The 22,510-nt window shown below is 52.9% G+C and overlaps 2 protein-coding genes across 11 annotated transcripts; both read right to left on the bottom strand.

The window, feature by feature from the left end:
• Positions 1-931: 931 nt before the first annotated feature.
• SENP3 (SUMO specific peptidase 3) lies at positions 932-10,015 on the bottom strand. The gene is made up of 11 exons (XM_068529533.1): positions 9,802-10,015; positions 8,232-8,957; positions 5,777-6,016; positions 5,568-5,679; positions 5,024-5,171; positions 4,847-4,894; positions 4,354-4,431; positions 2,243-2,380; positions 1,962-2,045; positions 1,788-1,838; positions 932-1,330 (listed from the first exon to the last, which is right to left on the bottom strand). Exons 2-11 carry the CDS (start codon positions 8,944-8,946, stop codon positions 1,220-1,222), a joined length of 1,725 nt encoding a protein of 574 aa, XP_068385634.1. The 5' UTR covers positions 8,947-8,957; positions 9,802-10,015; the 3' UTR covers positions 932-1,219.
• Positions 10,016-11,072: 1,057 nt separating this feature from the next.
• Positions 11,073-22,297, bottom strand: TNFSF13 (TNF superfamily member 13). 10 transcript variants are annotated; one of them, XM_068529541.1, is made up of 11 exons: positions 22,031-22,297; positions 21,823-21,873; positions 21,171-21,243; positions 20,448-20,501; positions 20,328-20,363; positions 12,900-13,129; positions 12,480-12,558; positions 12,279-12,326; positions 12,017-12,135; positions 11,674-11,812; positions 11,073-11,411 (listed from the first exon to the last, which is right to left on the bottom strand). In XM_068529541.1, exons 1-11 carry the CDS (start codon positions 22,187-22,189, stop codon positions 11,302-11,304), a joined length of 1,098 nt encoding a protein of 365 aa, XP_068385642.1. In that variant the 5' UTR covers positions 22,190-22,297; the 3' UTR covers positions 11,073-11,301. The 10 variants fall into 10 exon arrangements, with proteins under 10 accessions (XP_068385642.1, XP_068385637.1, XP_068385635.1 ...); XM_068529536.1 differs by having other exon boundaries at positions 12,900-12,997; positions 22,031-22,280; XM_068529534.1 differs by having other exon boundaries at positions 21,823-21,870; positions 22,031-22,280.
• Positions 22,298-22,510: the final 213 nt, after the last annotated feature.

Raw genomic sequence — 22,510 nt, 5'->3', positions numbered from 1 at the left:
AACCCGGCGTGACGTTCATTCGTCGGCGCTCTGGCACGCAGCCACCATTGGATAGCTTGAGTGCCTATCAAGGTGAAGGCCCGCCCCGCAGCCTCATTGGTTAAAGGGCCCGCCGTTCTTGCCGGTACGGAAGTGACATACAGGACTCAGGCCTCGAGGCCTGGCAGCCATCTTGGTGCCCTGCACCCCTACACGTGCGGAGGCGAGAGTGCCCTGGTCATGTGGCCTAGCAGACCCTATCACGCAAGGGGGGCGAGGTTTCAGCCTCCAGGGACTTCCGGGCTCCCGGGACCAGCACTTCCTTCTACCTCTGCTCCAGGTCTCCACTGGACCCACATTTAATTTTGTTCTCTCCTGCAGCAAAGATAAATCGGACACCGACTCCGAATGTACAGGGATAATGGAATCAAGGGCCATACCCCCGGGCTGGAGGGAGAAAGGATGAAGGAACTGACTTAACGGGCTTAAGAGCATTTGGGGTTGCTGTCATGAATCCTGGTGGGCTCCCTTAAGTATGCTGTGTTCCCAACTTCAGCACCTCTCAAGCTCCCATATTTTTGAGGCTTACCTACTCTCCCTCCTTCCAGCCCTGGCTCCCCCTGCTGGGGGATTCTTTTGGTTGAAGACATGGTCTTGGCACTGTCTGAGCCACGGATGGAAAGCTGGCCCCCCGTAAGTCTCAAGATCCATGAAAGGGTAGCTAACAGCATTGACTGGAGGAAAGCCGGAGAGATATCCACTAGTTTGAGGCCCCTTAAGGAAGACCACCACTATGTATCTCCAAAGGATCCTTTATTGACCAGAGAAGGACCACGGTATTTAATATATATATATATATAAAAAAAAGTTTGAAGATCTGGCAGGCAGTAATCCCATTGCCCGCCCACCACCCCAGCACAGATTTTCCTGCCCCCCCCCCCCCCGCCCTGCACATGGAAGGGAGATGACTGCCCCACCCAGGCCACAAGGTCATACTCCCCTGTAGACAGAAGGAAAAAGGGGATTTTCCATGGCTAACCCCTGAACATCAGAAATCAACAAATGTTCTCTCAAAGAAAAAAAAATACAGAAATCAATTAAAACATTTAAATATGAAAATCCAAAGGGAATTGGGTGGGAAGAGGCTAGAGACAAAGGGAACTGGAGTTTCTTGGGAAGGAAGGGTCTCCCATGTCCCCCTGCCCATTAATGAATGGGCTTGAGGCCTGGAATACGAGGCTCACACAGTGAGTTTGCAGTGACACAGCTCCTTGTAGATCTGCCGACGAAGTTTGGGCATGTCCTGCTGAGTGAAGCTGAATGGCTGAGACAGGGCCAGGTGCTTGCAATACTGGGTGTTAACAAAGCAGGCCATGAGAACCATCTACTGAGCATCCCCCCCAAATCAGGACCTGTGCTACATATTTTGTATGATACACATCTCACTGGATCTTTCCGAGAACATTCCCATTTCACAAAGGAAGCCAAAGTCCCATAGACTGGGGCTCAAAAGAAGTCTGACTCTAAAGCCAATGTTCCTATTTGGTACATAAAATACCTAGTGTTAACAGAGAAAATACTTTGCATTAGGGGATCAGGAGGCAGCTATATCAGGGCCAGAGACCAAGGACCACACACCCAGTCCCAATGCGATATGGAGAAACCAAGAGAGGACAATGAAATCAGGGTTTCTGCATTCTAACACAGAAGCTTACTCCCGCTCCCTAAGTGGCTGTGAGCCAAATGAGAGAGGCAGAACAGCTTCCCACCTCCCTCCCAACTCTTTAACCCAACTGGTATCTGCTTACCTGCAACACAAAGGCGCCGCAGTCACTGTCATTATTCTGCCTGGCCACATTCTAGAGAATAAAAAGAAGGTAAGCCCTTCTCCTGGAGGAGACCCTACACGTATGGCTTCAACTTCTGCCTCCTACCATGCCCCCAAACCCCCCCCACCCCATAACCCTCCTCTAGAAACTGACCATTTTGAAGTAACCTTTCCAGCCCTGGTGGAAATCCAGCCGGTCTTTCTTCACTGCCTCTGCCTGTAGATACTTGGCAATATGCTATGTAGGAGGAAGGAAGGAGGAATGAAGGAGGAAGTGATGCCTCGACATTTCCCAACTGAACCCAAGTTGTGGTGGTCACAGGCACCAAGCCCAGGTTGCTCCTCAGAGACCCCAAACCCACCCTTCTGCCTGAAATGCCTTGCCACTGGATCTCCTCCCCACATTCTGCCCATCTTTCCCGTTCCCTCTCAAACCTTAGGGCAGCGGCGGTTCAGGGTGCGCTGCGAATCAAAATAGGTGATGGTGCGCCGCCTCACGTCAACAGAGATGAGGGACCAATGCACCTCCAGGTGGATGGGGATTAGCAGTAGCTCTTTATTGAAGATGTCCACCTAAGGAAGCAGTGCTGGAGGTCAGGTAAGACAGCACAGGAATCCTGCCTATTGCCAGGAGGGTTCTAAAGGAGGAGCAGGCAAGGAGCCAAGTGGGAGAACTCAATACCCAGCCCCTGGACTGTGAGGCAAGGCTCAGCATCTGGATGTCTGGATTCCTGGGCTTAAGTAGGAAGGCAGGACAGAGGAGGTGGTGCAGAACAAACACTCGAGAGCCCAGGACAGGGCCAGGTACTTTTCACACATTAAAGGTACAAGTGCTTAGTAGCTAAGAACCCAGGCTCAGGATCCTCGAGCCAGACTCTCAGGGTTCAAAGCCAGCTCTTCCATTTACTAGCGTATGACCACAGGCAAGCTACTTAATAACTCTCTGTACCTCAGTTCCCTTTTCTGTAAGAGGGTGAAAATAACAGTACCTACCCTCACCTGTTTGTTATGCAGATTAAACTAGTTAATATCCATGGTACACTAAGAACAATGCATGGCACCTAATAGATGCTCAATCAGTTAACGCTCACAACAATCCTCTGAGAAAGTTCACATCAGGAAACTGTGGCTTGGAAAAGTAAAGTAACTTGCTCAAGGTCACAGAAGTAAGAAATGGCATAGGTGGGATTTAAACACCGGCATACAGAAAGCCAAGTTCTTTCCACTGCATGTCACCCTGCCTCTACCAGAAGAAGGCCTGCCGGGTCCCTGAGGGTGTAAGCTCTTGAACCTGGAGACAGGAATTAAGAAATGCTGGAGTCAACGGCCCCACCTCACTGTAGAAATTTCCTGGCCTTTGAATCAGAGGGCAGGTAAACTAACTGGACAGGGGAAAAGAACTCCCCCCCCAACCGCCAAGCCGGCTCCCCTACATCCCTTGAATCTTATCTTTTCTTCATTTCTCATGTCCAATCCATCAGAAAGTCCTACTGGTTCTACTGGCAAAATTTATCCTAGATAAAACTACTTCTACTTCTGCCTTTACCCCTCTGGTCCAAGTTTCTCATCTGGACTTCTCGGCTACTCCATTTAGCCTGCCTGCTTCCACTCTTGCCTCTTTCAATCTATCATTGAAACAGGAGTTTAAAACATGAGGCACTTCCCACCCTGCTTAAAACTCTTCAATGGCTTCTCAGAACACAAAGAATAAGATCTACCCTCCTTCGGGACTTGCCTGGTGGCGCAGTGGTTAAGAATCCACCTGCCAATGCAGGAGACGTGGGTTTGATCCCTGGTCCGGGAAGATCCCACATGCCGCGGAGCAACTAAGCCCGTGCGCCACAACTACTGAAGCCCGCGCACCTAGAGCCCGTGTTCCTCAACAAGAGAAGCCACCGCAGTGAGAAGCCTGCGCACTGCAATGAAGAGCAGCCCCCGCTCACCACAACTAGAGAAAGCCCGTGCATAGCAACAAAGACCCAACGCAGCCAAAAATAAATAAATAAGTAAATTTAAAAAAAAAAAATCTACCCTCCATGCCTCACATTATCTACTCTCTGACCAAATTTTCTATCGTTTTCCCTTTGCTCACTCTACTCCAACCACACAGGCCCTCTGACCCTCAAACGTTCTTTCTCACTTTGTGTCCCACGTACTTGCTGTCCCCTTTGCTTAGAACACCCTTGCCCCAGATCTGCACAGGGTTAGCTCCTTGTCATTCAAGTCTCAGCTAACAGAGAGGCCTTCCCAGACCACCCAATCTAAAGTACCCACCCCCATGCTACCACATTACTGTTTTAACTTGTTCACAGCACTTATCACTAGCTGAAATTTAACTTGCATATTTACTCTCACCCCATAAAGGCAAGAAGTTTTCCTTATTTAACACTGTATCCTTAGTGCCCAGAACAGCACCTGGCACACAGAAAACATTTAATAAATACTTGAAAGTTTGAATGAACAGGGTTGAGGAAAGGGCTCACAGGAAACAGAACTCTTCTTTAGAGGCAAGGTGTTACACAAGTAGATGTGAATTCGTAACTCACGTTTTTGGTCCACCTTTTCACCCCATCATAACCCTTGGTACGGAGTTTATCATAGAAGAAACTGTTGAAGAAATGCACCTGTGCCAATGATACAAAAGAGCTGGATGGAATTAAAAGACCTCAGGCCCTCCTGCTAAGTGTCCTCTCCCCAGCCCACTCCATTTCATTATGGCTCTAAGGACTGGTTTCAACAAACTCTAGTCCAACTCACTGAGGGTAAAAACACAAACTATTTTTAATCTCATCTTATAGCTTCCCACCCCAATCTGTGGGGTTAGCCATAGGGGAAAAACACTACAGACTGGAGGAAAGGACTAGAATTGTTAAGTTCAGGACCAAGATTACAGATTTGAATTGAACAAATTACCTTCTACTGCCTCTCCCCAGAGAGAAAGACCCTCTTCATGTAAAATGGAAGAGATGAAAGGGACTGAAAAAGCTGCTTAAAACTGCGGAAGTTCTTGCAGGGACTGAAGTATCTGGTTAGGCCTACCTTTTCAGGGACCGTGTCCATGACGAGGTCTCCATACATGTTCATCACCTGGGGAGAAGATGGGAGGCCACTTGCCATGGAGGGTGTGGCATGGGTACAGGGCTCCCCCATGCAGAGGGCCCCAGACACCCTGCTCCCTGAATCCCCTCTTGGGCCTGTTTTTGCATGCCTCCTTACCTGATCATTGAGCCAGTTCTGTCCATATAAGGTCCCCAGGTCGTCCATGGTCAGCACATGCCGCTTATAGGCAACTCGGAAGCCCCTCACCATGGCATTGCCTGGCATCCGCTGGTATGACTGGATCAGCTGCAGCACCAGGCCCTTCCTGGGTAGGCCAAGGGTGGAGTCACACAAGAGACGAGGGGGCTAGGGCACACAGAAGTACCTTCTACTGCCTAGAATAAGAATCTAAAACTAACCTTTTTTTTTTTTTTTTTTTTTCCTTTTTTTCAGTCATGGGTCCTTTTGAGGACTTGCTAAAGGCTTACTCCCCAGTAAGAGGTACATGAATACTTAGGTACACGTGGTATTTCAGGGTCCCACGTAAAGCCCCTCCCTGTTGGCTCACAGGGGCTTGGCGCCTTGCCTGCAGATTCCTCCCCTCCGTTCTAGCTCCCTCCTCCTCCCTGACTACATCCCTAGGGGAGAAAAGGCAGCAGCATTCTCACCCCATCTCCCCGGTCCCAGCCCTCTTCCAAAGAGCATTTCTTTCATGCCTCACCTGGAAGGTGTAGAAAACTCCTGCTGGAAAATGTCCTCCAGTTTCTCTACTACCTCATCAGTGCTGAGGGGGATGAGGCTGCCGTAAGTTTGAAGGAATTCATCCAAGATGCCTGAGTGGAGGAGGGAGAGAGGAGTGAGGTAAGGCCTCCGGACTCCGATCTAGGAGTCAGCTGTGGGAAAGAGACTAGATCCTCTAGGGTTCCTTACTCTGCACACAGGTGACATGCTCCTCCCGCAGGGGGCTGTGCTGGCCAGATTTCTCCCCAGTCCGCTCAGCCTCTTCTGCAGTGCCCAAATCTGAGCCCTGAAAAAGCTCCTGGGCCACATGGTCCCCGATGCTGCACACATTGCTGATGAGGATGCTGGCATCAGGGGGTGCCAGACTTCGCTCCCCTTCTGGCCCAGGGGGTCCCCCAAAGCCGTTGGGCAGAGTACAAGAGAGGAGGCCTGCAGGGCAGGGGAAACAGAATGGAGGCAAGAAACTGGCTCAGATCAAAGGCCAATGGGAAGATTAAATGATGCACACAAATTATAAGACCACAAAAAGGATGAATTGGAATGAAATCTACCAATATAAACTCTAAAGGATGAAAACCCTAAAGCATGAGATAATTATGTCCAAGAGGTTATAAAAGACAGGAAAAGTTACTACAGGCATACCTCAGAGATACTGCGGATTCACTTCCAGACCACTACAATGAAGCGAATAATGTAATAAAGCGAGTCACACAAACTTTTTGGTTTCCTGGTGCATGCAAAACTTATGTTTACTATAATAAGTGTGCAACAGCATTATGTCTAAAAAAAAAAAATGTACATACCTTAATTTAGAAATACTTTATTACACATGAAAAGATGCTCAATATCACTATCAGAGAAATGAAAATCAAAACGACAATGAGGTATCACCTCACACCAGTCAGAATGTCCACCATCAAAAAGTCTACAAAAAATAAATGCTGGAGATGGAGAAAAGGGAACCCTCCTACACTGCTGGTGGGAATGTAAATTGGTACAACCACTATGAAGAACAGTACGGAGGTTCCTTAACTAAAAACAGAACTACCATATGACCCAGCAATCCAACTCCTGGGCATATAACTGGAGAAAACCATAATCCGCAAAGATACATGTGCCCCAGTGTTCATGGCAGCACTATTTACAATAGCCAAGACATGGAAGCAACCTAAACGTCCATCAACAGAGGAACAGATAAAGAAGATGTGGTATATACACACAATGGAATATTACTCAGCCATAAAAAAGAACGAAATAATGCCATTTGCAGCAACATGGATGGACCTAAAGATTATTATACGAAGTGAAGTAAGTCAGACAAAGACAAATATCGAGATCACTCATATGTGGAACCTAATTTAAAAAAAAAGATAAAATGAACTTACTTACAAAACAGAAACAGACTTACAGATATCAAAAACAAACTTTATGGTTACCAAAGAGGAAACAGTGGCAGGGGGAGGGATAAATCAGGAGCTTGGGATGAACATACACACACTATTATACATAATATAGATAACCAACATGGATATACTATAGAGCACAGGGAACTCTACTCAATACGCTGTGATAATCTATATGAGAAAAGAATCTAAAAAAAGAATGTATATGTATAACTGAATCACTTTGCTGTACCCCTGAAACTAACACAACTTTGTAAATCAATTATATGCCAATAAAATAAAAATACTTTTTAAAAAAATACTTTACTGCTAAAAAATGCTAACTATCATCTGAGCCTTCAGTGAGTTGTAATCTTTTCATGGGTGGAGGCTTCGAAATATTGCGAGAATTATCAAAACGTGATACAAGCATGAATTGAGCAAATACTGTTGGAAAAATGGCGCTGACAGACTTGCTCTACTCGGTGTTGCCGCAAACCTTCAATTTGTAAAAAATGCAATGTCTTTGCATTGCAATAAAACGAAGCGCAATAAAATGAGGTATACCTGTACTCATAAACAGGAGGAAAGCAAGAAAACACTAGGATTCAGAGAGATGTAAATTTCAGAAATATTTCTCACCACAATATGCCTAGCACCTAGCATAGTACCTGGCATACAGCAACGGCTCGATAAATACTCTAATAATTAATAAAGAAATAGAAAGCCTGACGCAACTCAGACCCAGCACAACCAAAATAAGTAAACAAACATTTTAAAAAAATAGATAAATAAATAAATAAATAAAAAGAAAGCCTGAGGTTGTTTAGTGGGGTTCTCCGAAAGAGAAATACTCTGAGTGAGAATGTCACACACACCTATCCAGGTGATGTACTCCACTACTCCCATCCCACCACTATAAGAATGGCACCCTCTAGAAATGTACACGCAGGGGCACTTATCCTGAGAGGCCACACGAAGAGGGACTTCAAGCGGACATGACTGACTTTTCTAAACCGCGACTCCCTTTCTCATCTATGCACAGGACACCTACTTATGGATCCTGTATCCCAGCCTTGACTCTCTTCCCAGACTTAGTTCCTGCTCAAAGTGGGGCTGAAGACATGTCACTGCTGTCTGGACCCTCCCTCTCTCTGCCCTCATACTTTCCTTAGACCCAGTTCTCACCACAGCCAAGAGGCTCCTGGTCTCCCAGGATCTTAGCTCTCCCCATGCCCTCCTCTGCCCCATTCCCACCTTACCCGAGTCAGGGTCCAGAGGAGACTTTGGAGTCCATCTTAATCCATCTTCCTCCATGGGGGGCCCAGAGGGCACTGGTGGAGACCCTCTCACCCCATCCTCAGCCATGAGAGCACCTAGCAGACCCAGCCGGGGGGGAGGTGGTCCCCGGGGGGAGTCAAAACGACAGCAGGGGGATGGCACCTGTGGTGTCACACCCCCTTCCTGGGGTGAAAGATGGTTCTTGGGGTGTGCAAGGCTCCGCCGCCGGCCCCGGTGGCGCCCCCAAAGCTTCCAGTGGAATGTCAGCGAGGTGCTTTTTGAGTAGAGCAGCATCCGGAAGGCTCTCATAGCTCTGCGACGGCGCTGTGAACACGTTTTCCGATGAGCAGGGCGGGGAGGGCGAGGCCGCTGGGAGGCTCCCAGCTGACCCCATCTGGGGGGCAGCCTCCAAGCTGCCACTTCCTCTTCCTCATCTTCCTCCTCGTCGTCGTCTTCTTCTTCCTCCTCTTCACTAGCTGAGGCATCAAAAGAGGGCCGAGGGACAGGAAGGCGTCTGGTTGGCACTGTGGTCCCTGACCCAGGATCTGGCCCAAACCCTCCACCTGATTTGAGTCGGGGTTTGGGGGGTGGGGGCCAACGAAGACGCTCCCGCCTGGGACTTGAATAAGCTGGGGCTATGCCAGGTCCAGGAGGCTCAGGCCCCCAAGACCCGGTCCCTTGTATAGTCTCTTTCATCTTCCAGTAACCTGTAAAACAAAGGTTAGAGCGTCAGAATCCAAACATCCTACACCCCAGATTCTGCCTCTCTTCCTCAGCACGCCTCTTCTGCAATCAAATGCAAATAAACTAAGGAAAAGAGAAAAAACTTCAAAACTCCTAACTTCATATCTTTCTAGTTAATATGGTCCACAAGGTGCCCTTCAGAGTCTGTGCCATCATCTCTCTCCTGCCCAGATAGAGGCAAGGAAGAATGGCTAAGCGGCAGGCCTCTAGGCTCTTATTTCTCAGATCCCCAGATCAAACCTAGTATTTTCAGGCTCCACTTCTCTATTTTAATACCACCAAGGATATCCTAGTTGAGAGCCTAATAAGGGAGAAGGCTCAGTACGGGAATCCTGACATGGTACAGAGATACCTGAGGAGAACACAATTTCCGCAGAGAAACCGTGATCTAGAGTGGGAAGAGAGTTCTCCATCACCGTGGAATGAGTGGGGTGTGTGGGCATGCTCAGGTAGTCTCAGAAAGGAATGGGGATACCAGGGCTATGGTTCAGGTCGTAAAATCTAATGGAAAGGGAATGATTTTAGAGGAAACTGAAACAGAACCGAAGCGGTGCTGAGGCAGCCGAATCAAGGCGCGCTGGGACTGAACTGAGCCGAGCTAGGTTGGCCCAGCCCCCTCGCCTGCTCCGTCCCGGGGACCAGAATGCGTCCCAGCACCGGTATGATCCTACAGGCTCGGGCGGCTCGGCGTGCAAGGGCCTTAAAAAGCCCCTTCGAGGGCCTCCTGAGCACCGGTTAGGTAGGAATGGGGTCCAGGAATGGGAGAGGCCGTGGCAGAGCTGGGGGGAGGGGAGGGGGCGTCCTCACCGAGAGCGGGGAAGCCGGGCGGACAGGCCCGAGGGCGGGCGTCTCCGGCCTCAGGCTTCCCGGCTCATCTCTCCGGCGACGGCGGCTGCCCCGCCACTCCTGCTGTCTTCAGGCGTAGCCGTCTCAATTCAGGATTCCAATGCTTCTGGGCCGCGCGCCGCACCGCCGAGCCACCCCGCCGCGGCCGCCTCTCGCTCTGCTTCAGCCTCCACCTCCACCACCTCCCCCTCCTCCTCCTCCTCCTCCTCCTCCTTCCCCTCCCGCGAGCCCCAGGCCCACCGGCGGTGGTGGCGCACAATTAGTACGTCACAGCCGGCGAACAGCGCCGCCGCGGCCACCACGCGCCTAGTCCCGCCTGCGCGAGAGCGCAGACGCCACGGGACCGTCCCGCCCACGATCCCACGCCTGCGCACACCCGCTTAACCTGAGCCGTGCCGGGCGGTGCTTCCACTCGCTCTTTTGCGCCTGCGTGTCCCGTGCCGCTCTCCCGCCCTCCGCCCCCGCGCTGCGTAGCTCTGCGTTCCACGCGCCGCCGGGCTTGAGCTGGGGATCCTGACGCCTGGGTACAGTGAGGCGCCTCGGTCCAGTGAGGCGCTTCGGTGGAGGGCCGGCGGGGGGGGGGGGGGCCGGGAGATCCTGGTACGGGGACGGAGCTGAGGCACAGCAGCAGGGGAATTGGATCCGAGGTTCCATTTATTCTCTTTTATTTTTTAACTTTAGGCAGGGCTTGCGCAGAAAGGAGAGATCAGAGGAGTGAGACAGGATCAGGACTAGGGCGTACGATTTATCCGAGGCTCCCCGGCTCCCCTCCCAGTCCAGAGAGGCTTAGAGTGGCCTGCCGCGCCAGGGCAGTGGAGAGCGTGAAAGGCAAAAGTTGGCACCCGAAGAGTAATGATGTGGCTGCAAGGGGACCGTCGTCGCTGGGCACCTTCTGCAGACGGGCGCATAATAATTACACCTCTGGAGACAGTGATGGAAACTGGGCCCCAACAGATGGAGAGAGGAGAGTGAAGATGAGGCTTCTTGTGGAGTAGAGAGGCAGAGGATACCTAGAGAGGTGTGGTGTAAAGAACCAGGAGTTTTCCTGAGTGGCGGAAGGATTCGTGGCCATCTGCCAACGGGCAGGATCGTTGTCTCAGATTGCCGCTAGATGGTGGTGCTGTTCTGGAAGCATTCCAGTGGGACCCAGAGCAAGTCTAGACAATGCCGGGCATTTCCTACCCCCGCCCAACTCCCTCAAGAATTTGGGGCTGGATGGAGACTAAGAGCAAGATATTCTACTACCTCTTTAATATCCATGAATTCGAAGTCCTGGGGGTGGGGTGGGGGGGAGAAGAGAGGAAGGGAGAGTCACGAGCTGTCAAACCTGGGATTCCAGTCAAACCCAGAAGAGGCCTCTGTTCCTGACTGTTCCCTGTCCTTTGTCTGGTCAGCTCTGGGCTGTCTCCAAAATGAACCCACCCTGGTCTTCCAAGCTCAGAACCACCTTTTACAACACAATCACAGTTTCACAAGCCCCAGGAAGGTTCCATGTGGAGAGAGGCTAAGTTTCGCCCTTGCCCGGGGGATTATGACACTCAGGGTATCCCCCTGGTGTAAATGGAAGACACCTGAGAAAAGGGAGAAAAGAGATGCTCAGTGAAGCACGGCCATAAAGATACTGTGATGTTTCACCCTCCCTTCTCCAGCTCAACCTTTTTTGTGCCTCCTGTAAGGACCAAGGTATTCTGTCCTTCACTCCTCAGCTCTGCCTCTACACCCACGCTTCTTCCATCCCCCTGCTGTAGCTCCCACACCAGTGCCCCCAGGTCAGAGAGCCCCTGCTCTCCTCGCATCCACCCTCCACTGCTCACCCGCCTCTCAGGCTCTCACCTGCGCTGTAACAGCTATTGTAGGCCCAGTCGGGGTTGGAGGGCATGCTTCGTATACATCGGAATAGAGTCTCCTGCCTTCCCTGGCCCTCCCGGGATACCACCTGACCCATGGTGAAAGTCACATCATGAAACAAGACCTGGCAGGGAGGGGAGGAGATGAAGAAAACGGGATAGTGTGGCTCAGGTCTGGGCGGCCTCAGGAGCCCTGACAAGGGAGCCGAGGAATGAAGAAGGGTCCTCTAAGTTGCGTATGCATAGGGGTTGGGAACCCTCAGTGCTGGGGCATAAGGCTTTGGGAGAACAGGCCCTCAGGTGAGGCTCCGGGGGTGTTTGGGGGTTACCTGGCTGTACAGCAGATAAACTCCAGCATCCCAGACTCGAATGACATATCCTTGGGCCTCCAGGCCTCTCCCACGCCAGAGAGCTGGTTGCCACATCACCTCTGTCACATCAGAGTCCTCTGGAGGCAAGGAGTGTGGCAGTCAGGATTTCTGTGCACACTCAGACACTTTCTCCTCTAAGGTTCTCTTGGGCCCAGGTGCCAGCCCCACAGTTCCTAGATTTTGCCTCTGCTCAAAAGCCATTATTGAAAATAGTGCTCACCCTTGGAGGTGATGTTAACGGGAACGAGATGAAGGACTGAGCGCTTCTCTGGGGAGAGAAGGAGGAAATCTCAGCAGCGCCCACCTACCCCCGTTGCTCTGTTGTCAGCCCTCCACCCTCACCCCTGGCTCAGGGTCTCAGTCTCCAAATCCCGGTGCTGCTTGATCACCTCCCACCCCTGCTGCACCCCGGGGGCCTCACTCTTCTGTTTTTTGGTGAGCACTGCTCTCCTCCTCCGGGATCTCTCCCCATTCTCCCGGGCTTCCACGCCATCAGAGCTCTGCTCATGGAAAGAGGGTCAGGGTTAGGCTAAGATGCAAGGGTCCCAGAAAGCCTTTCCCCCAGGCCTCCCCCGCCCCAGGAATGCCTCACATCTCTCCTGCACCTTTCCCCAGCAACCTGAGTCTTGGTGCTGGCTGTCCTCCAGGATCTGTTAGGTACAAGAAGCATTAATCTTTAACCATTTCCTTTCCTGGAATGGTTGCTCCCTTGACCTCCAAACCTGGGACCCTCTCTTGCACCCATTGAAAACTTTGCAGAGCAGGCGGCTGGAACCAAGAGGCCTGGAGACCACCCTGCCACCCATCCTTCTCTCCCAGACACCCTTCTCCCCTCACTCACCTGCTCCCGGAGGCTCAGCCACAGATACCCTTCCCCCTTCTCGGAGGGCCCGCCGGTCCTCTGCAGCCGGGTCACCTCTCTCCTTAAGGTCTGCAGCTCTGTTTGTTGGGTCAGCAGAACCATGGCACAAGCCACAGCCCCCAGAGCCGCCCCCCAACTCAACCAGAGGGCAACTGAGAGTGCCGGCTCTCGGACTGGGCCCCCCATGTCTCCCGGGGGCCCTTTGGGGGCTAGTAAAGAAGGAGATAAGGCCGGCATGAGCTGGGGACCCTGCCAACAGCTGTAGCCTCAGGAGTGGGGTAGCAAGGAGGTGACGGGGAGGGTCGGGGTGCAGGCAGTGGTGCAGAAGGGAAGAAGGGCGTTACGCAAGGGAGAAATAAAAAGGAACTTGAGAATAAAAAGGAGGGAGGCAGAAAGCAAGCTCGGGGCACTGTTGGTGCTCCTGGCACCCCGCTGCAGGGCCAGTGTTGTCCTGAGACCCCTCACCCTACTCCAGCCTCAGGAGAATTTGTTGTCAGTCTCTCTAAGAAGGACAGGGCTGCCAGCGACACCCGGGAGGAGCGGCCAGAGCGCAGGAACCCCAGGGCGGCCCCAGAAGTGGGGGAGGGAAGGTTGGCTGGCTATGGGGCATGGTGCCAGGAGCCGGGATGGAGGGACGAGCTGGGCAGCATTGAGGGTCAAGGGGTGAGAGTGGAAGACCCTCTGGCCCAGGCACAGGCGAGATCTCTGGGGCAGTTTGCTGAGAGAGACCAAAGGTGGGAAAGAAGGGGAGGGCGTCAGTGGGGAGGAGAACCAGGGTCGCGGAAGCAAGAAACTAGCTGAGTTCTGGGGTTAAGGCCAGGCCGGGTGTGTTGGAATAAGGCCTGCACTACTCCCTGTGCTGAACTTGGCAGGCAGGACTTCCTGTTTCCCGAGAAAAACTCTTACATAAGGCTCTGGACAAAGAGAGAAAGAGACAGCCCAAGCACCCTGCCACTGTAGGATTCCTCCCTGGCCCCAAGGACACAGGTGTCCGTGTTCCTGGGCTCCGGCGTCCCGCTTCCTGACCCTGAGCCCCCATGCTGGGCCTGCTCCCACCCCGCGTCCCAGCCAGGGCTTGTGCCAGCACCTGCTGAAGTTTCCGAGGCTGCCAGGAGGAAGGGCTCCTGCTCCTCCCAGCCCAGGGATTCCCCGCAGGAGGAAGCCCGCCTCCTATAGGTAAATGAGGCTGCTTCTGCTGGACCTTGGGCAGAGGATTGATTTTTTTTCCTGGCAGTTTGCCTTTCGACTCTCTGCTCATGCTTAGGGGTTAGAGGCATGTAGGTCCCCACTCCCAAGCCTGGACATCGCCCTGCAATTCCAGGCGTCCTGCCCCCCACTCCCCAATTCCCAGACCCCCTTCGCATGGCCCTCAGCTACCCCGAGGATGTCCCCTAAGGCCCAATAAAGAGAGCGACCGTGACTTATTCTTTTTAATATCCACTTATCAACATTTTGTCACAATAATAATAAAAATAATATCTGTTTTAAAAATCCACAGGGAATTATCAGGGGAGGAATTATCATGTCTTGGTCTCTTACCCCTCACATTCGGGAACGCCTGGCCTAGTCCCAGTCTCTCTGGCATCCAGCCCCTCTTAGTGCCTGAAGAGGGGTATTCAGGACCCATCGTCACCCAGAGTACAGTAAACACAGTGTCCTGGGGGGCTGCGGCCAGGGTGGGGAGTCAGGAGATAAATGGGGGTTTGGGAGCTAGTGAGGTGGAGAGCTGGAGGTGCGGGGAGCTGTCAGAGATGAGGGGACTATTTCTGTGGCATGGACATGTCTTGAGCGTGCCCTGGCAGCCTACAGAGGGAGAGGCAGGTCTGGGGGAGGAGCCGCTCAGGGTGGGCAGAGGGGACTGGGGTGCTCAGAGAGCTGCCGTGGGGAGCCAGCGGCCTTGGCAAACCACCGGGAGACCAGGGCCCCCTCAGTGAACTTGGAAGAGTCCAAAGTAGGTGAGGAAGGGGGCAGCCTTGAGATGGGCCCAGGGGAGGGTGCGGATCCGCAGGGAGGACCCTGGCCGCAGGGGCAACAGCCCGGACACCTGGCAGAGACGGAGCTGGGGCCCGAGGGAACTGGCCGCTGTGGCCGAGAACTCCTCCAGGCATCGCAGGGCCAGGGTGTCATCCACCAGCAGGTCCAGCTTCAGGTAGACAGCCTTCCCCTCATCAAAGTGCACCTGGGGGGCGGGGGAGGGGGTGGGGGAGGGGGGCGGAGTCCAGGCCTCTGCTTGCCCTGGGCTCCTCTCCAGCCCAGACCCCAAGCTCCTCCTCCCCACCTTTAACTTGCCCCCACCCCTTAAGCCCAGCCCTTCTCCCTCAGTTCCTGCTCTACCCGTGGAGCCAGGTGGGGCTTACCTGACAGTACAGGTAGTACAGCCCAGCCCGGGTGACCATAAATTGCCCGCTCTGGCGGTCATAGCGCAGTGGGTTGGAGCTGTTGATTTTGGCCTCTTCCCAGCCACTCACCGTCCCGTCCACACCTGAATGTGGATGTTCAGAGACAGGGGGAAATCCCTTTATAGAACTTTCTCACACTCCCCAGCCACTGAGTTTATAAACCTTTGGGCCTACCTTACCCAGAAGATATCTAGAGGGCCCAGGGCAAGGGAGGCGCCAGGGCCTAGGGAGCTGGGAGTGTAATAGGAAGTTCGGTGAAGAAACCCCACATATATGACCAGAACCATACAGGGCAAGTTGTCACCAGCCACTTCTGGGGAGAAGAGGAGGACTGAAGAAGCATGGGGGCTTTTATAGTTTGTGTCTGTATTGTTTGCTCTTCTACTTGGAGAATGTATCGATGCATTACTTGAATCATACGTTACTTGGATTATTAAAATTAAAAATAAGATAAAAGGAAAATATGAAAAAAAAGTAAAAAGAGGGGAAAAAAGAAAAAAAATTAAAAATAATAAAATGGTACCCAAATGTCCATCCACTGATGAATGGATAAGGAAAATTGTATTAAGTCCATACAATGAGGTATGATTCAGCCATAAAAAGAAACGCAATAATGGGACTTCCCTGGCGGTCCAGTGGTTAAGACTCTGCACTTCCACTTCAGGGGTTGCGGGTTCGATCCTTGGCTGGGGAAATAAGATCCCACAAGCCACGCACTGGGGCCAAGGGGAAAAAAAAAAAAAAAAAAGAAAGAAATGGAATACTAATACACACTACAATATGGAGGAGCCTTGAAAACATTATGCTAAGTGAAAGAAGCCAGTCACAAAGGATCACATATTATATGATTTCTATGAAATGTCCAAGTAAGCAAATATATAGAGACAGAAAGTAGATTAGTGGTTGCTTAGGGCTGGGGGGATCACGGAAATATGGGGTGGTGGGTAAAGGGTACAGGGTTTCTTTTTGAGGTAATGAAAACTCTCTAAAATTACCGTAGTGATGATCTCACAACTCTGTGAATATACTAAAAACTTAATTGTACACTTTAAACAGGTGAATTATATAGAATGTGAATTATATCTCAATAAAGCCATTACCAAAAAAAAAAAAAAAATCTAGAGTGAGGGTAATTGCAAATTGTAAAGAAGATAAATAATCAAATGACAGAGCAGGGTCTCAAGTGGCTTCCCAGGTCCTCTATGGGCTGCCCCTGTTTACCTCTCGCATCTAATCTCACACATTCCTCCAAGTCACAAGACTCTAGCCACTCCGGCCCACTTTCTGTTCCCGCTGCGCACCAAGCTCATTGTTTCCACAGGGCTTTTGCTGCTCTTCCCTCCCCGCAGGATTCCTCCCCTGCCTGGCCCCTCCTGTCAGACTGGTCCCTCTGAGAGACCTCCCCAGTCCTCCCAGCCTGAAATAGCTCGTCTCCGATAATCTCTCCTCCACTCACCCCGTTTCTCTCACAGCAGTCACCAAGGAGGGAAATCATTTTATTTCCTTCTGTGATAGTTTGGGGTCTGACTCCCCCAGGGGGCAGAGGTATTGGTCTTGTTACTGCACCCCAGCCCCTGGAGCTGGGCCTGCCCTGAGTGGGCACCAAGCACACGCTGGTGGGAAGATAGAGGGAAGGAGGCGGCCATGGCAACAGCTCTCTCTTGTTTGGGTCCATGGGCCACTCTCCAGGGCTTCACTGGCTTCATCTCAGTAGCCTGGCCAGCTTCCTTCCCCAGCAGCCCCACCCTCTGCCTGCCCCTGTGCGCTGTTCTTGTTGCTTTCTCAAGGAGAACATGACGCTCGCTGGGCACTTTCATCCCCACCTAGGGGTTCCCTTGGCCTTTACTTTGCAGACTCCAACCTGAGTCTCCAGCCCTGCCCTTTCCTGCCCCTCCTGACACTGCTACCTGCCTGCCATCAGAATAGCCCCTGGCACCTCAAACTCACCTAGATCAAAACTGAGCCTGGTCCTGCCCCATCCCAAACTTGCTTGACTGTCTGCATTCCACATTGGGTTCCTGGTTCTACCTCTTACCCGGCACCCAAGCCACTCTCTCCTTTACCAGTTTCATTCACTGATCAGCAGTTTCTAGCAATTCTGCCACCTAAATAGCTCTGTCTCCCTCCCTGGTCTGGCCCCTGCCACTTCCCACTGGGACTCTTCCCAGCCTGCTTCCTCTTTGGACTCCCTGTTTCCAGTCTTGCCTGGTCCAGTTTACTCGCTAGGCGACACAGAGCCACAGAGTGACGTTTCTAAAATGCAGATGCGAGCCTGCCTTTCTTGTTTTGACCTCAGGGTAACTTCCAGATTCCATTTGTGACCTGCCTCCATATTCTTCTCTGGCCTCACCCCATGTTGCTCTTCTAGTTCTGTCTCCTCAGCCACATCGAGCTGCTCCGGTCCCCCAGCCTCATCATACTCTTGGCAGACTCGGGGCTTTTGCACAAGTGGCCCCTGCCCCCCTGTCCATCTCACACTCACACTTCAAGGCCCACACCTTCTTGGGGAAGGAGTCCCTTCCTCCATTGTAAACTTGTCTTCCTCTGTGCCGCCATACACCTCTGGCTACTTTCTTTATTGTTCTCGTTGTATCACATTGTAATTTACAAACTTATATGTTTGTCTCTTCTCCTGGACAGCAATTCCTTGTAAATAGGTATGGGTATTATTCACTGTGGGCACCTAGCCGGGTCCTTACAAACAGTGGGATCTCAGGGCGTGTGTGTTGAGTCAACGAATGAATGAATGTCTGGGTAACCGCTGAAATAAATGGTCCATACAGAAGGGAGGAAGGTCGGCCTGGGGCAGGAAGAGTAGGGGGAGAGAAGGAGAGAGGGCATTCCTGGCTAGGGAACCAGTTTGAGCTGGTTGTGGCTAAGGGCATGGTGTGTCTGGGACCGTGGTGTCACTCAGTTTCACAATCACAACTCATTCCTTACTGCATGGCAGTCGTCATTCTTTCCCCCACTACGCTTGCTTTAGCACCATCTCTCCTGCCCCTGTCTCCCTCGTTCTCCAGAGGACCTAGAAGTCATCAGGTAAGGGCTCCCCCACGTCCTGCCACCGAAACCACAAACCAACCTGTTCTCATGGTTGCCATTGAGCCTCTTATGGTGATGGGATGATGTGTCCCTCTCTTCCTTCTGGAACCCACCCCCTCCCACCTTCTTGATGTTGCCCTGCATGTTCCCCCACCCATGCACCAGCAGTTGCCTCTCATACAATGTCTGGGACACAAGCACACATTAGCTGGGTTCAAATCCTGGCTCCACCTCTCAGTATCATCATGACCCGGACAAGTTACATCACCTCTATCTGTAAAATGGAGATGATCGGATTATCTTCCTTTCAGGACTGTTTCGAGGATTAGATGAGATTAAACACTGAATAAGTATTAGCTAAGACTCATGCAGGACCGAACTTCTCCTTGATTCACATCCTCCTCTCCCTCCTGGCCCATTTCTCTGCTCCTGTCACAGAGAAACTTCTGGAAAGGGTTGTCACTGTCTCCGATTCCTAGTTCCCATTTTCTCTTAACGTAATCCGTGCTGGCTTCCATCCTAACCACACCACTGACACTGCCCTTGTCAAGGTCACCGGTTGACTTTTAATGTTACCAAACCCAGCAGCCATTTGTCTGTTCTCATCTCATGTGACTGGTCATCTGCATTCAACACAGACGGCCACATGCTCCTTCTTAAAACTGTGTCCCCTCCGAGACTCCAGGACACCACCCTCCCTGGGTTTCTTCCCCTCTCTCTGGCTGCTTCTCAGTCTCTGCTGGGTTCTCCTCCTCTGCTCCATTTGTAAAGGCCCAAGAGCCTCAGGGCTTCGCTTGTGGAGCCCGTCTTTCCCCTGGGTGTCTCATCCAGACCTATAGCTTCAAATACCCCCATCTGGTGATGACTCCTGACTCTACACATCCTGCCCAGGATGTGTACTCTACCGTGTGCAGCCATCTATTTGTGAAACTCGCTTGTTTATTATTATGTATCCACTTAGTTATTATTAGATCTCAAATTCAATTATTAATTTACACACCTCGCAACCTATTTCCTCCCTGGTTAACCCCCATTTTAATAAATGGCACCATTATTCTCAAAGATGCCCAAGTTAAAAATCTAGAAGTCATTTCTGATTCCCCCCTCTCCCTTATCCTTCTCATCCCCACAGCAAACCCTATCTTCAAGCCACACGCTGAATCCATCTACTTCTCTCCATCTCTGCTGCCAGACCCCTAGACTAAGCCACTCTCATGTCTTGCCTCCTGACCTGTCACGTGGAAGAGCATTCCAGGTGAGAGAATAGGATGTGCAAAGTCCAGACGAGGCACGCTGATGGGGAGGGGGTGTCAGCCCAACAAGTGTGAAGAAGGCATAAGGGTGTGCCAGGAAAAGAGGTTGAGACCAGACCGGGGAGAGGCTGCAATCCAAGCAGAAAAGCAACAGAATAATGGAAGGCGGGCTTCAGGGGGGGCTTAGCTTGGCAACACAGGTGGGACAGAGTAGGGGCGGGGAAAGTCTAGAATGGGGAAGGGACTGGAGAATGAGTTTGAGGTTCCGAGGTCATGGCGCTGAGGTGGGGAGTGGGGTAGGGATGGAAAAGAAGAGCAGAGACTGGAAACATTTGGAGAAAAATGATCAGAGCAAGAAGACTCTTGGAATATGGAGGGGAAAGAAGAGCTAAAAAAAAAAAATCAAAGATGCTTCTTGGAGACAAGCGAGGGCTAAAGAAGAAGCTGGGCTGGTAGTTTGGTGGGGGGAATCTGCCTGTGCTCTGGGAGGGGAAGGGGCCTCCCCCAGGGTCCTATGTCTGAGTCACGGAGAAAGTTCAGGTTTGGGAGCCGAGAGAAGCGAGCCCTAAGCACTTTCCTGAACTGGCTTCTGGGGTTCTGAGGCTGAAGGCGGGGATGAGGGTGGGAAGTCAAGGTTTTGGGGGGGGGCCTTGTCTAGAAGGCCAGTGCTGTGGGGGTCGGGGAAGAGCTCGGAGGTGGGGATGGGGTCTCACCCGCCTGCGCTCCGTCCTGTCCCAGTCGTGGGCGAACTGTAAGACACAGGGAAGGGTTGGTGAGCCCTGCCCTGCCCCTCTGCCACCCCTTCTCCCTGGGCATGGCTCATGGTCACCCACCTTCATAGTGGGCTGCAATCGCTCTGCGCGCCCGTGGTTTCCGGCCTTTAGGTGCTGAGAATCAAAGAAAGACAGATGGGCAAAGCAGTCCCCGCGTCTAGAGGGGCCAGGAGCTGCTCTCTCAGCTCCATCCCCCTCAAAACCCTGGCATCCTTATTCTCCTCCAGACTCCTGGCCTCAGAACCTCAGGCCTTATCTTCCTCCATAGGTAGAGCCGCTGATAATTTATCATCCAAACTGGGATGCTTCTGAGAGCCATAGGGGTGTTATTAATCATCGCACTGAGCTAACAGGTGTAACCCAGGACAGCCCCCTGCAAACCTGGATATGTGGTCACACGGTCACCCCAGTCATAAGTCTCTTTGCTTCTTGGGGTTCAGGCCTCTGACTCCCCCACCTCATCTTCATCAGGACCCCAGGGGTTCTCCTAATTCCTGGCCATCCCGCCTTCATATCTGGGGTAGGGTCTGAAGTGAGAAGCAGGTCTATGCCATGGAAGGAGCTTCAGAGGGAGGGTCAGAATTCTAGGTTCGAGCTTCCATGACTGTGAACCCCCCCTTTACTCTCAGTGCCTCAGTTTCTCTATCCGTAAATGAGGATAATGGGTTTTGCTCTGCCTGCTTCACGGGGCTGTTATGAGGAACAAAAGCAATAATGAGTCCAGAAGCCACCACAGACCAGCCGCTATTATTATTCCTGAGGTTGGGATAAAGGGCTGCTCACCACTCCTTCGAGGCCGAACCAGTTTCAGGAAAGGCAGGGTATCCTGGCGCTCCTCTGTCTGGGGATTCAGGTCCTAGGGACATTAAGGGCAGGGCTAAACCAGGATCTTGCCAGGGACTCCCAGAGACATAAACTGAGACTGACAGGGGGCCCGTCACGAGAGGCCCCAGCCAGCAAGGGGCACAGAAGTCTTAGGGAGAGACCGAGCCCCTCAGCCAAGAGTGGCCAGGGCCACGAGGAGGCAAGTTCCAGGGTCAGGCCGCAGCCCTCGCCCCCCTTCCCACAACCAGCCACATCCCCCTATCCTGCTCCGCCCAACCAGCCATTGGTACATTGCACACACGCCCACACCCAGTCAGCATGCACAGTGGGTACACGCACCGCACACATAGCCAGCATCCCTCTCCCACGCAGACACCCACACATTCCCACTTCCACCACGGCCACTAAACACTTCGTACTCGGCTGACACAAGCGCGGCACAAACCCCTCACACGCAGTTGTCACCCTCTCTCTCACGTACCCATGCCCCACAGCACGGCTGGTGCACACCCCCACACACGGCTGGCACAACCGGAGCACACCCTGCATCCTCAGCGGGCACACACTTCCCATGCCTGGCAGCCCGAGGCCAGCACCCACCCCCACTCACCAGCGGGTCGGGGTCCTCCTCTGCCACCAGGTCCCCCTGGGAAGGCTCCTGCTGGGAAGGAGGCAGCGTCACCCTGTCCTTCTCCACCTGACATCTCACCCTCCACCCATCTTCCTGGCCCCCTGCCCTCGGCCCACCCGGCCCCATCAGCTACTCGGCAGAGTCCGCTCCTGATCTGCCCAGGGAGGGGTGTGCAGGCGGGCCTCACCTGGGCAGACAGCGATGCCCGGCTTCCCAGGCTGACCACGGCCAGCAGGAGGCCAAGGCAGGCCAGCGCCAGGCCCAGGCCCAGCACGAGCGGGGCCAGCAGGGCGGTGCCCGGCTCCCCCCGGCGCCCCCTCCGCCTCTGGCTCCGACGGGCGGCCATGGGGGCGGGGGGCTGTGCCTGCCTCACCGCCCCCCCATCCCGGGACCCGAGGGATCGGGGGAGGGGGAGCCGGCGGGCGGATCGGGCTGGAGAGAGGGAGGGGCCAGGGAAACGGGGCGGGAGGGGGGGGGATGAGAACAGGAAGCCGGACACTGTGTGTGAGATTAAACTCCGAGCCCGGCCGAGAGCAGTGCACGCAGCGGGGCGCGCGCCGCTCCGCTTGCAGACCACAGAGCGAGTCCCGGCCCGGGGGCACGCACCGCCCGGGCGTGGAAAAGCGGGGCAGTGTTTGTGTGAGTGTGCAGCGGGCGAGATGGGGTG

Source organism: Eschrichtius robustus, chromosome 20 (assembly GCF_028021215.1).
Source record: "Eschrichtius robustus isolate mEscRob2 chromosome 20, mEscRob2.pri, whole genome shotgun sequence".
Classification (NCBI taxonomy): domain Eukaryota; kingdom Metazoa; phylum Chordata; class Mammalia; order Artiodactyla; family Eschrichtiidae; genus Eschrichtius; species Eschrichtius robustus.
Note: the sequence above shows the minus strand (reverse complement) of the source record. Positions and strands in the feature narration are given on the sequence as shown.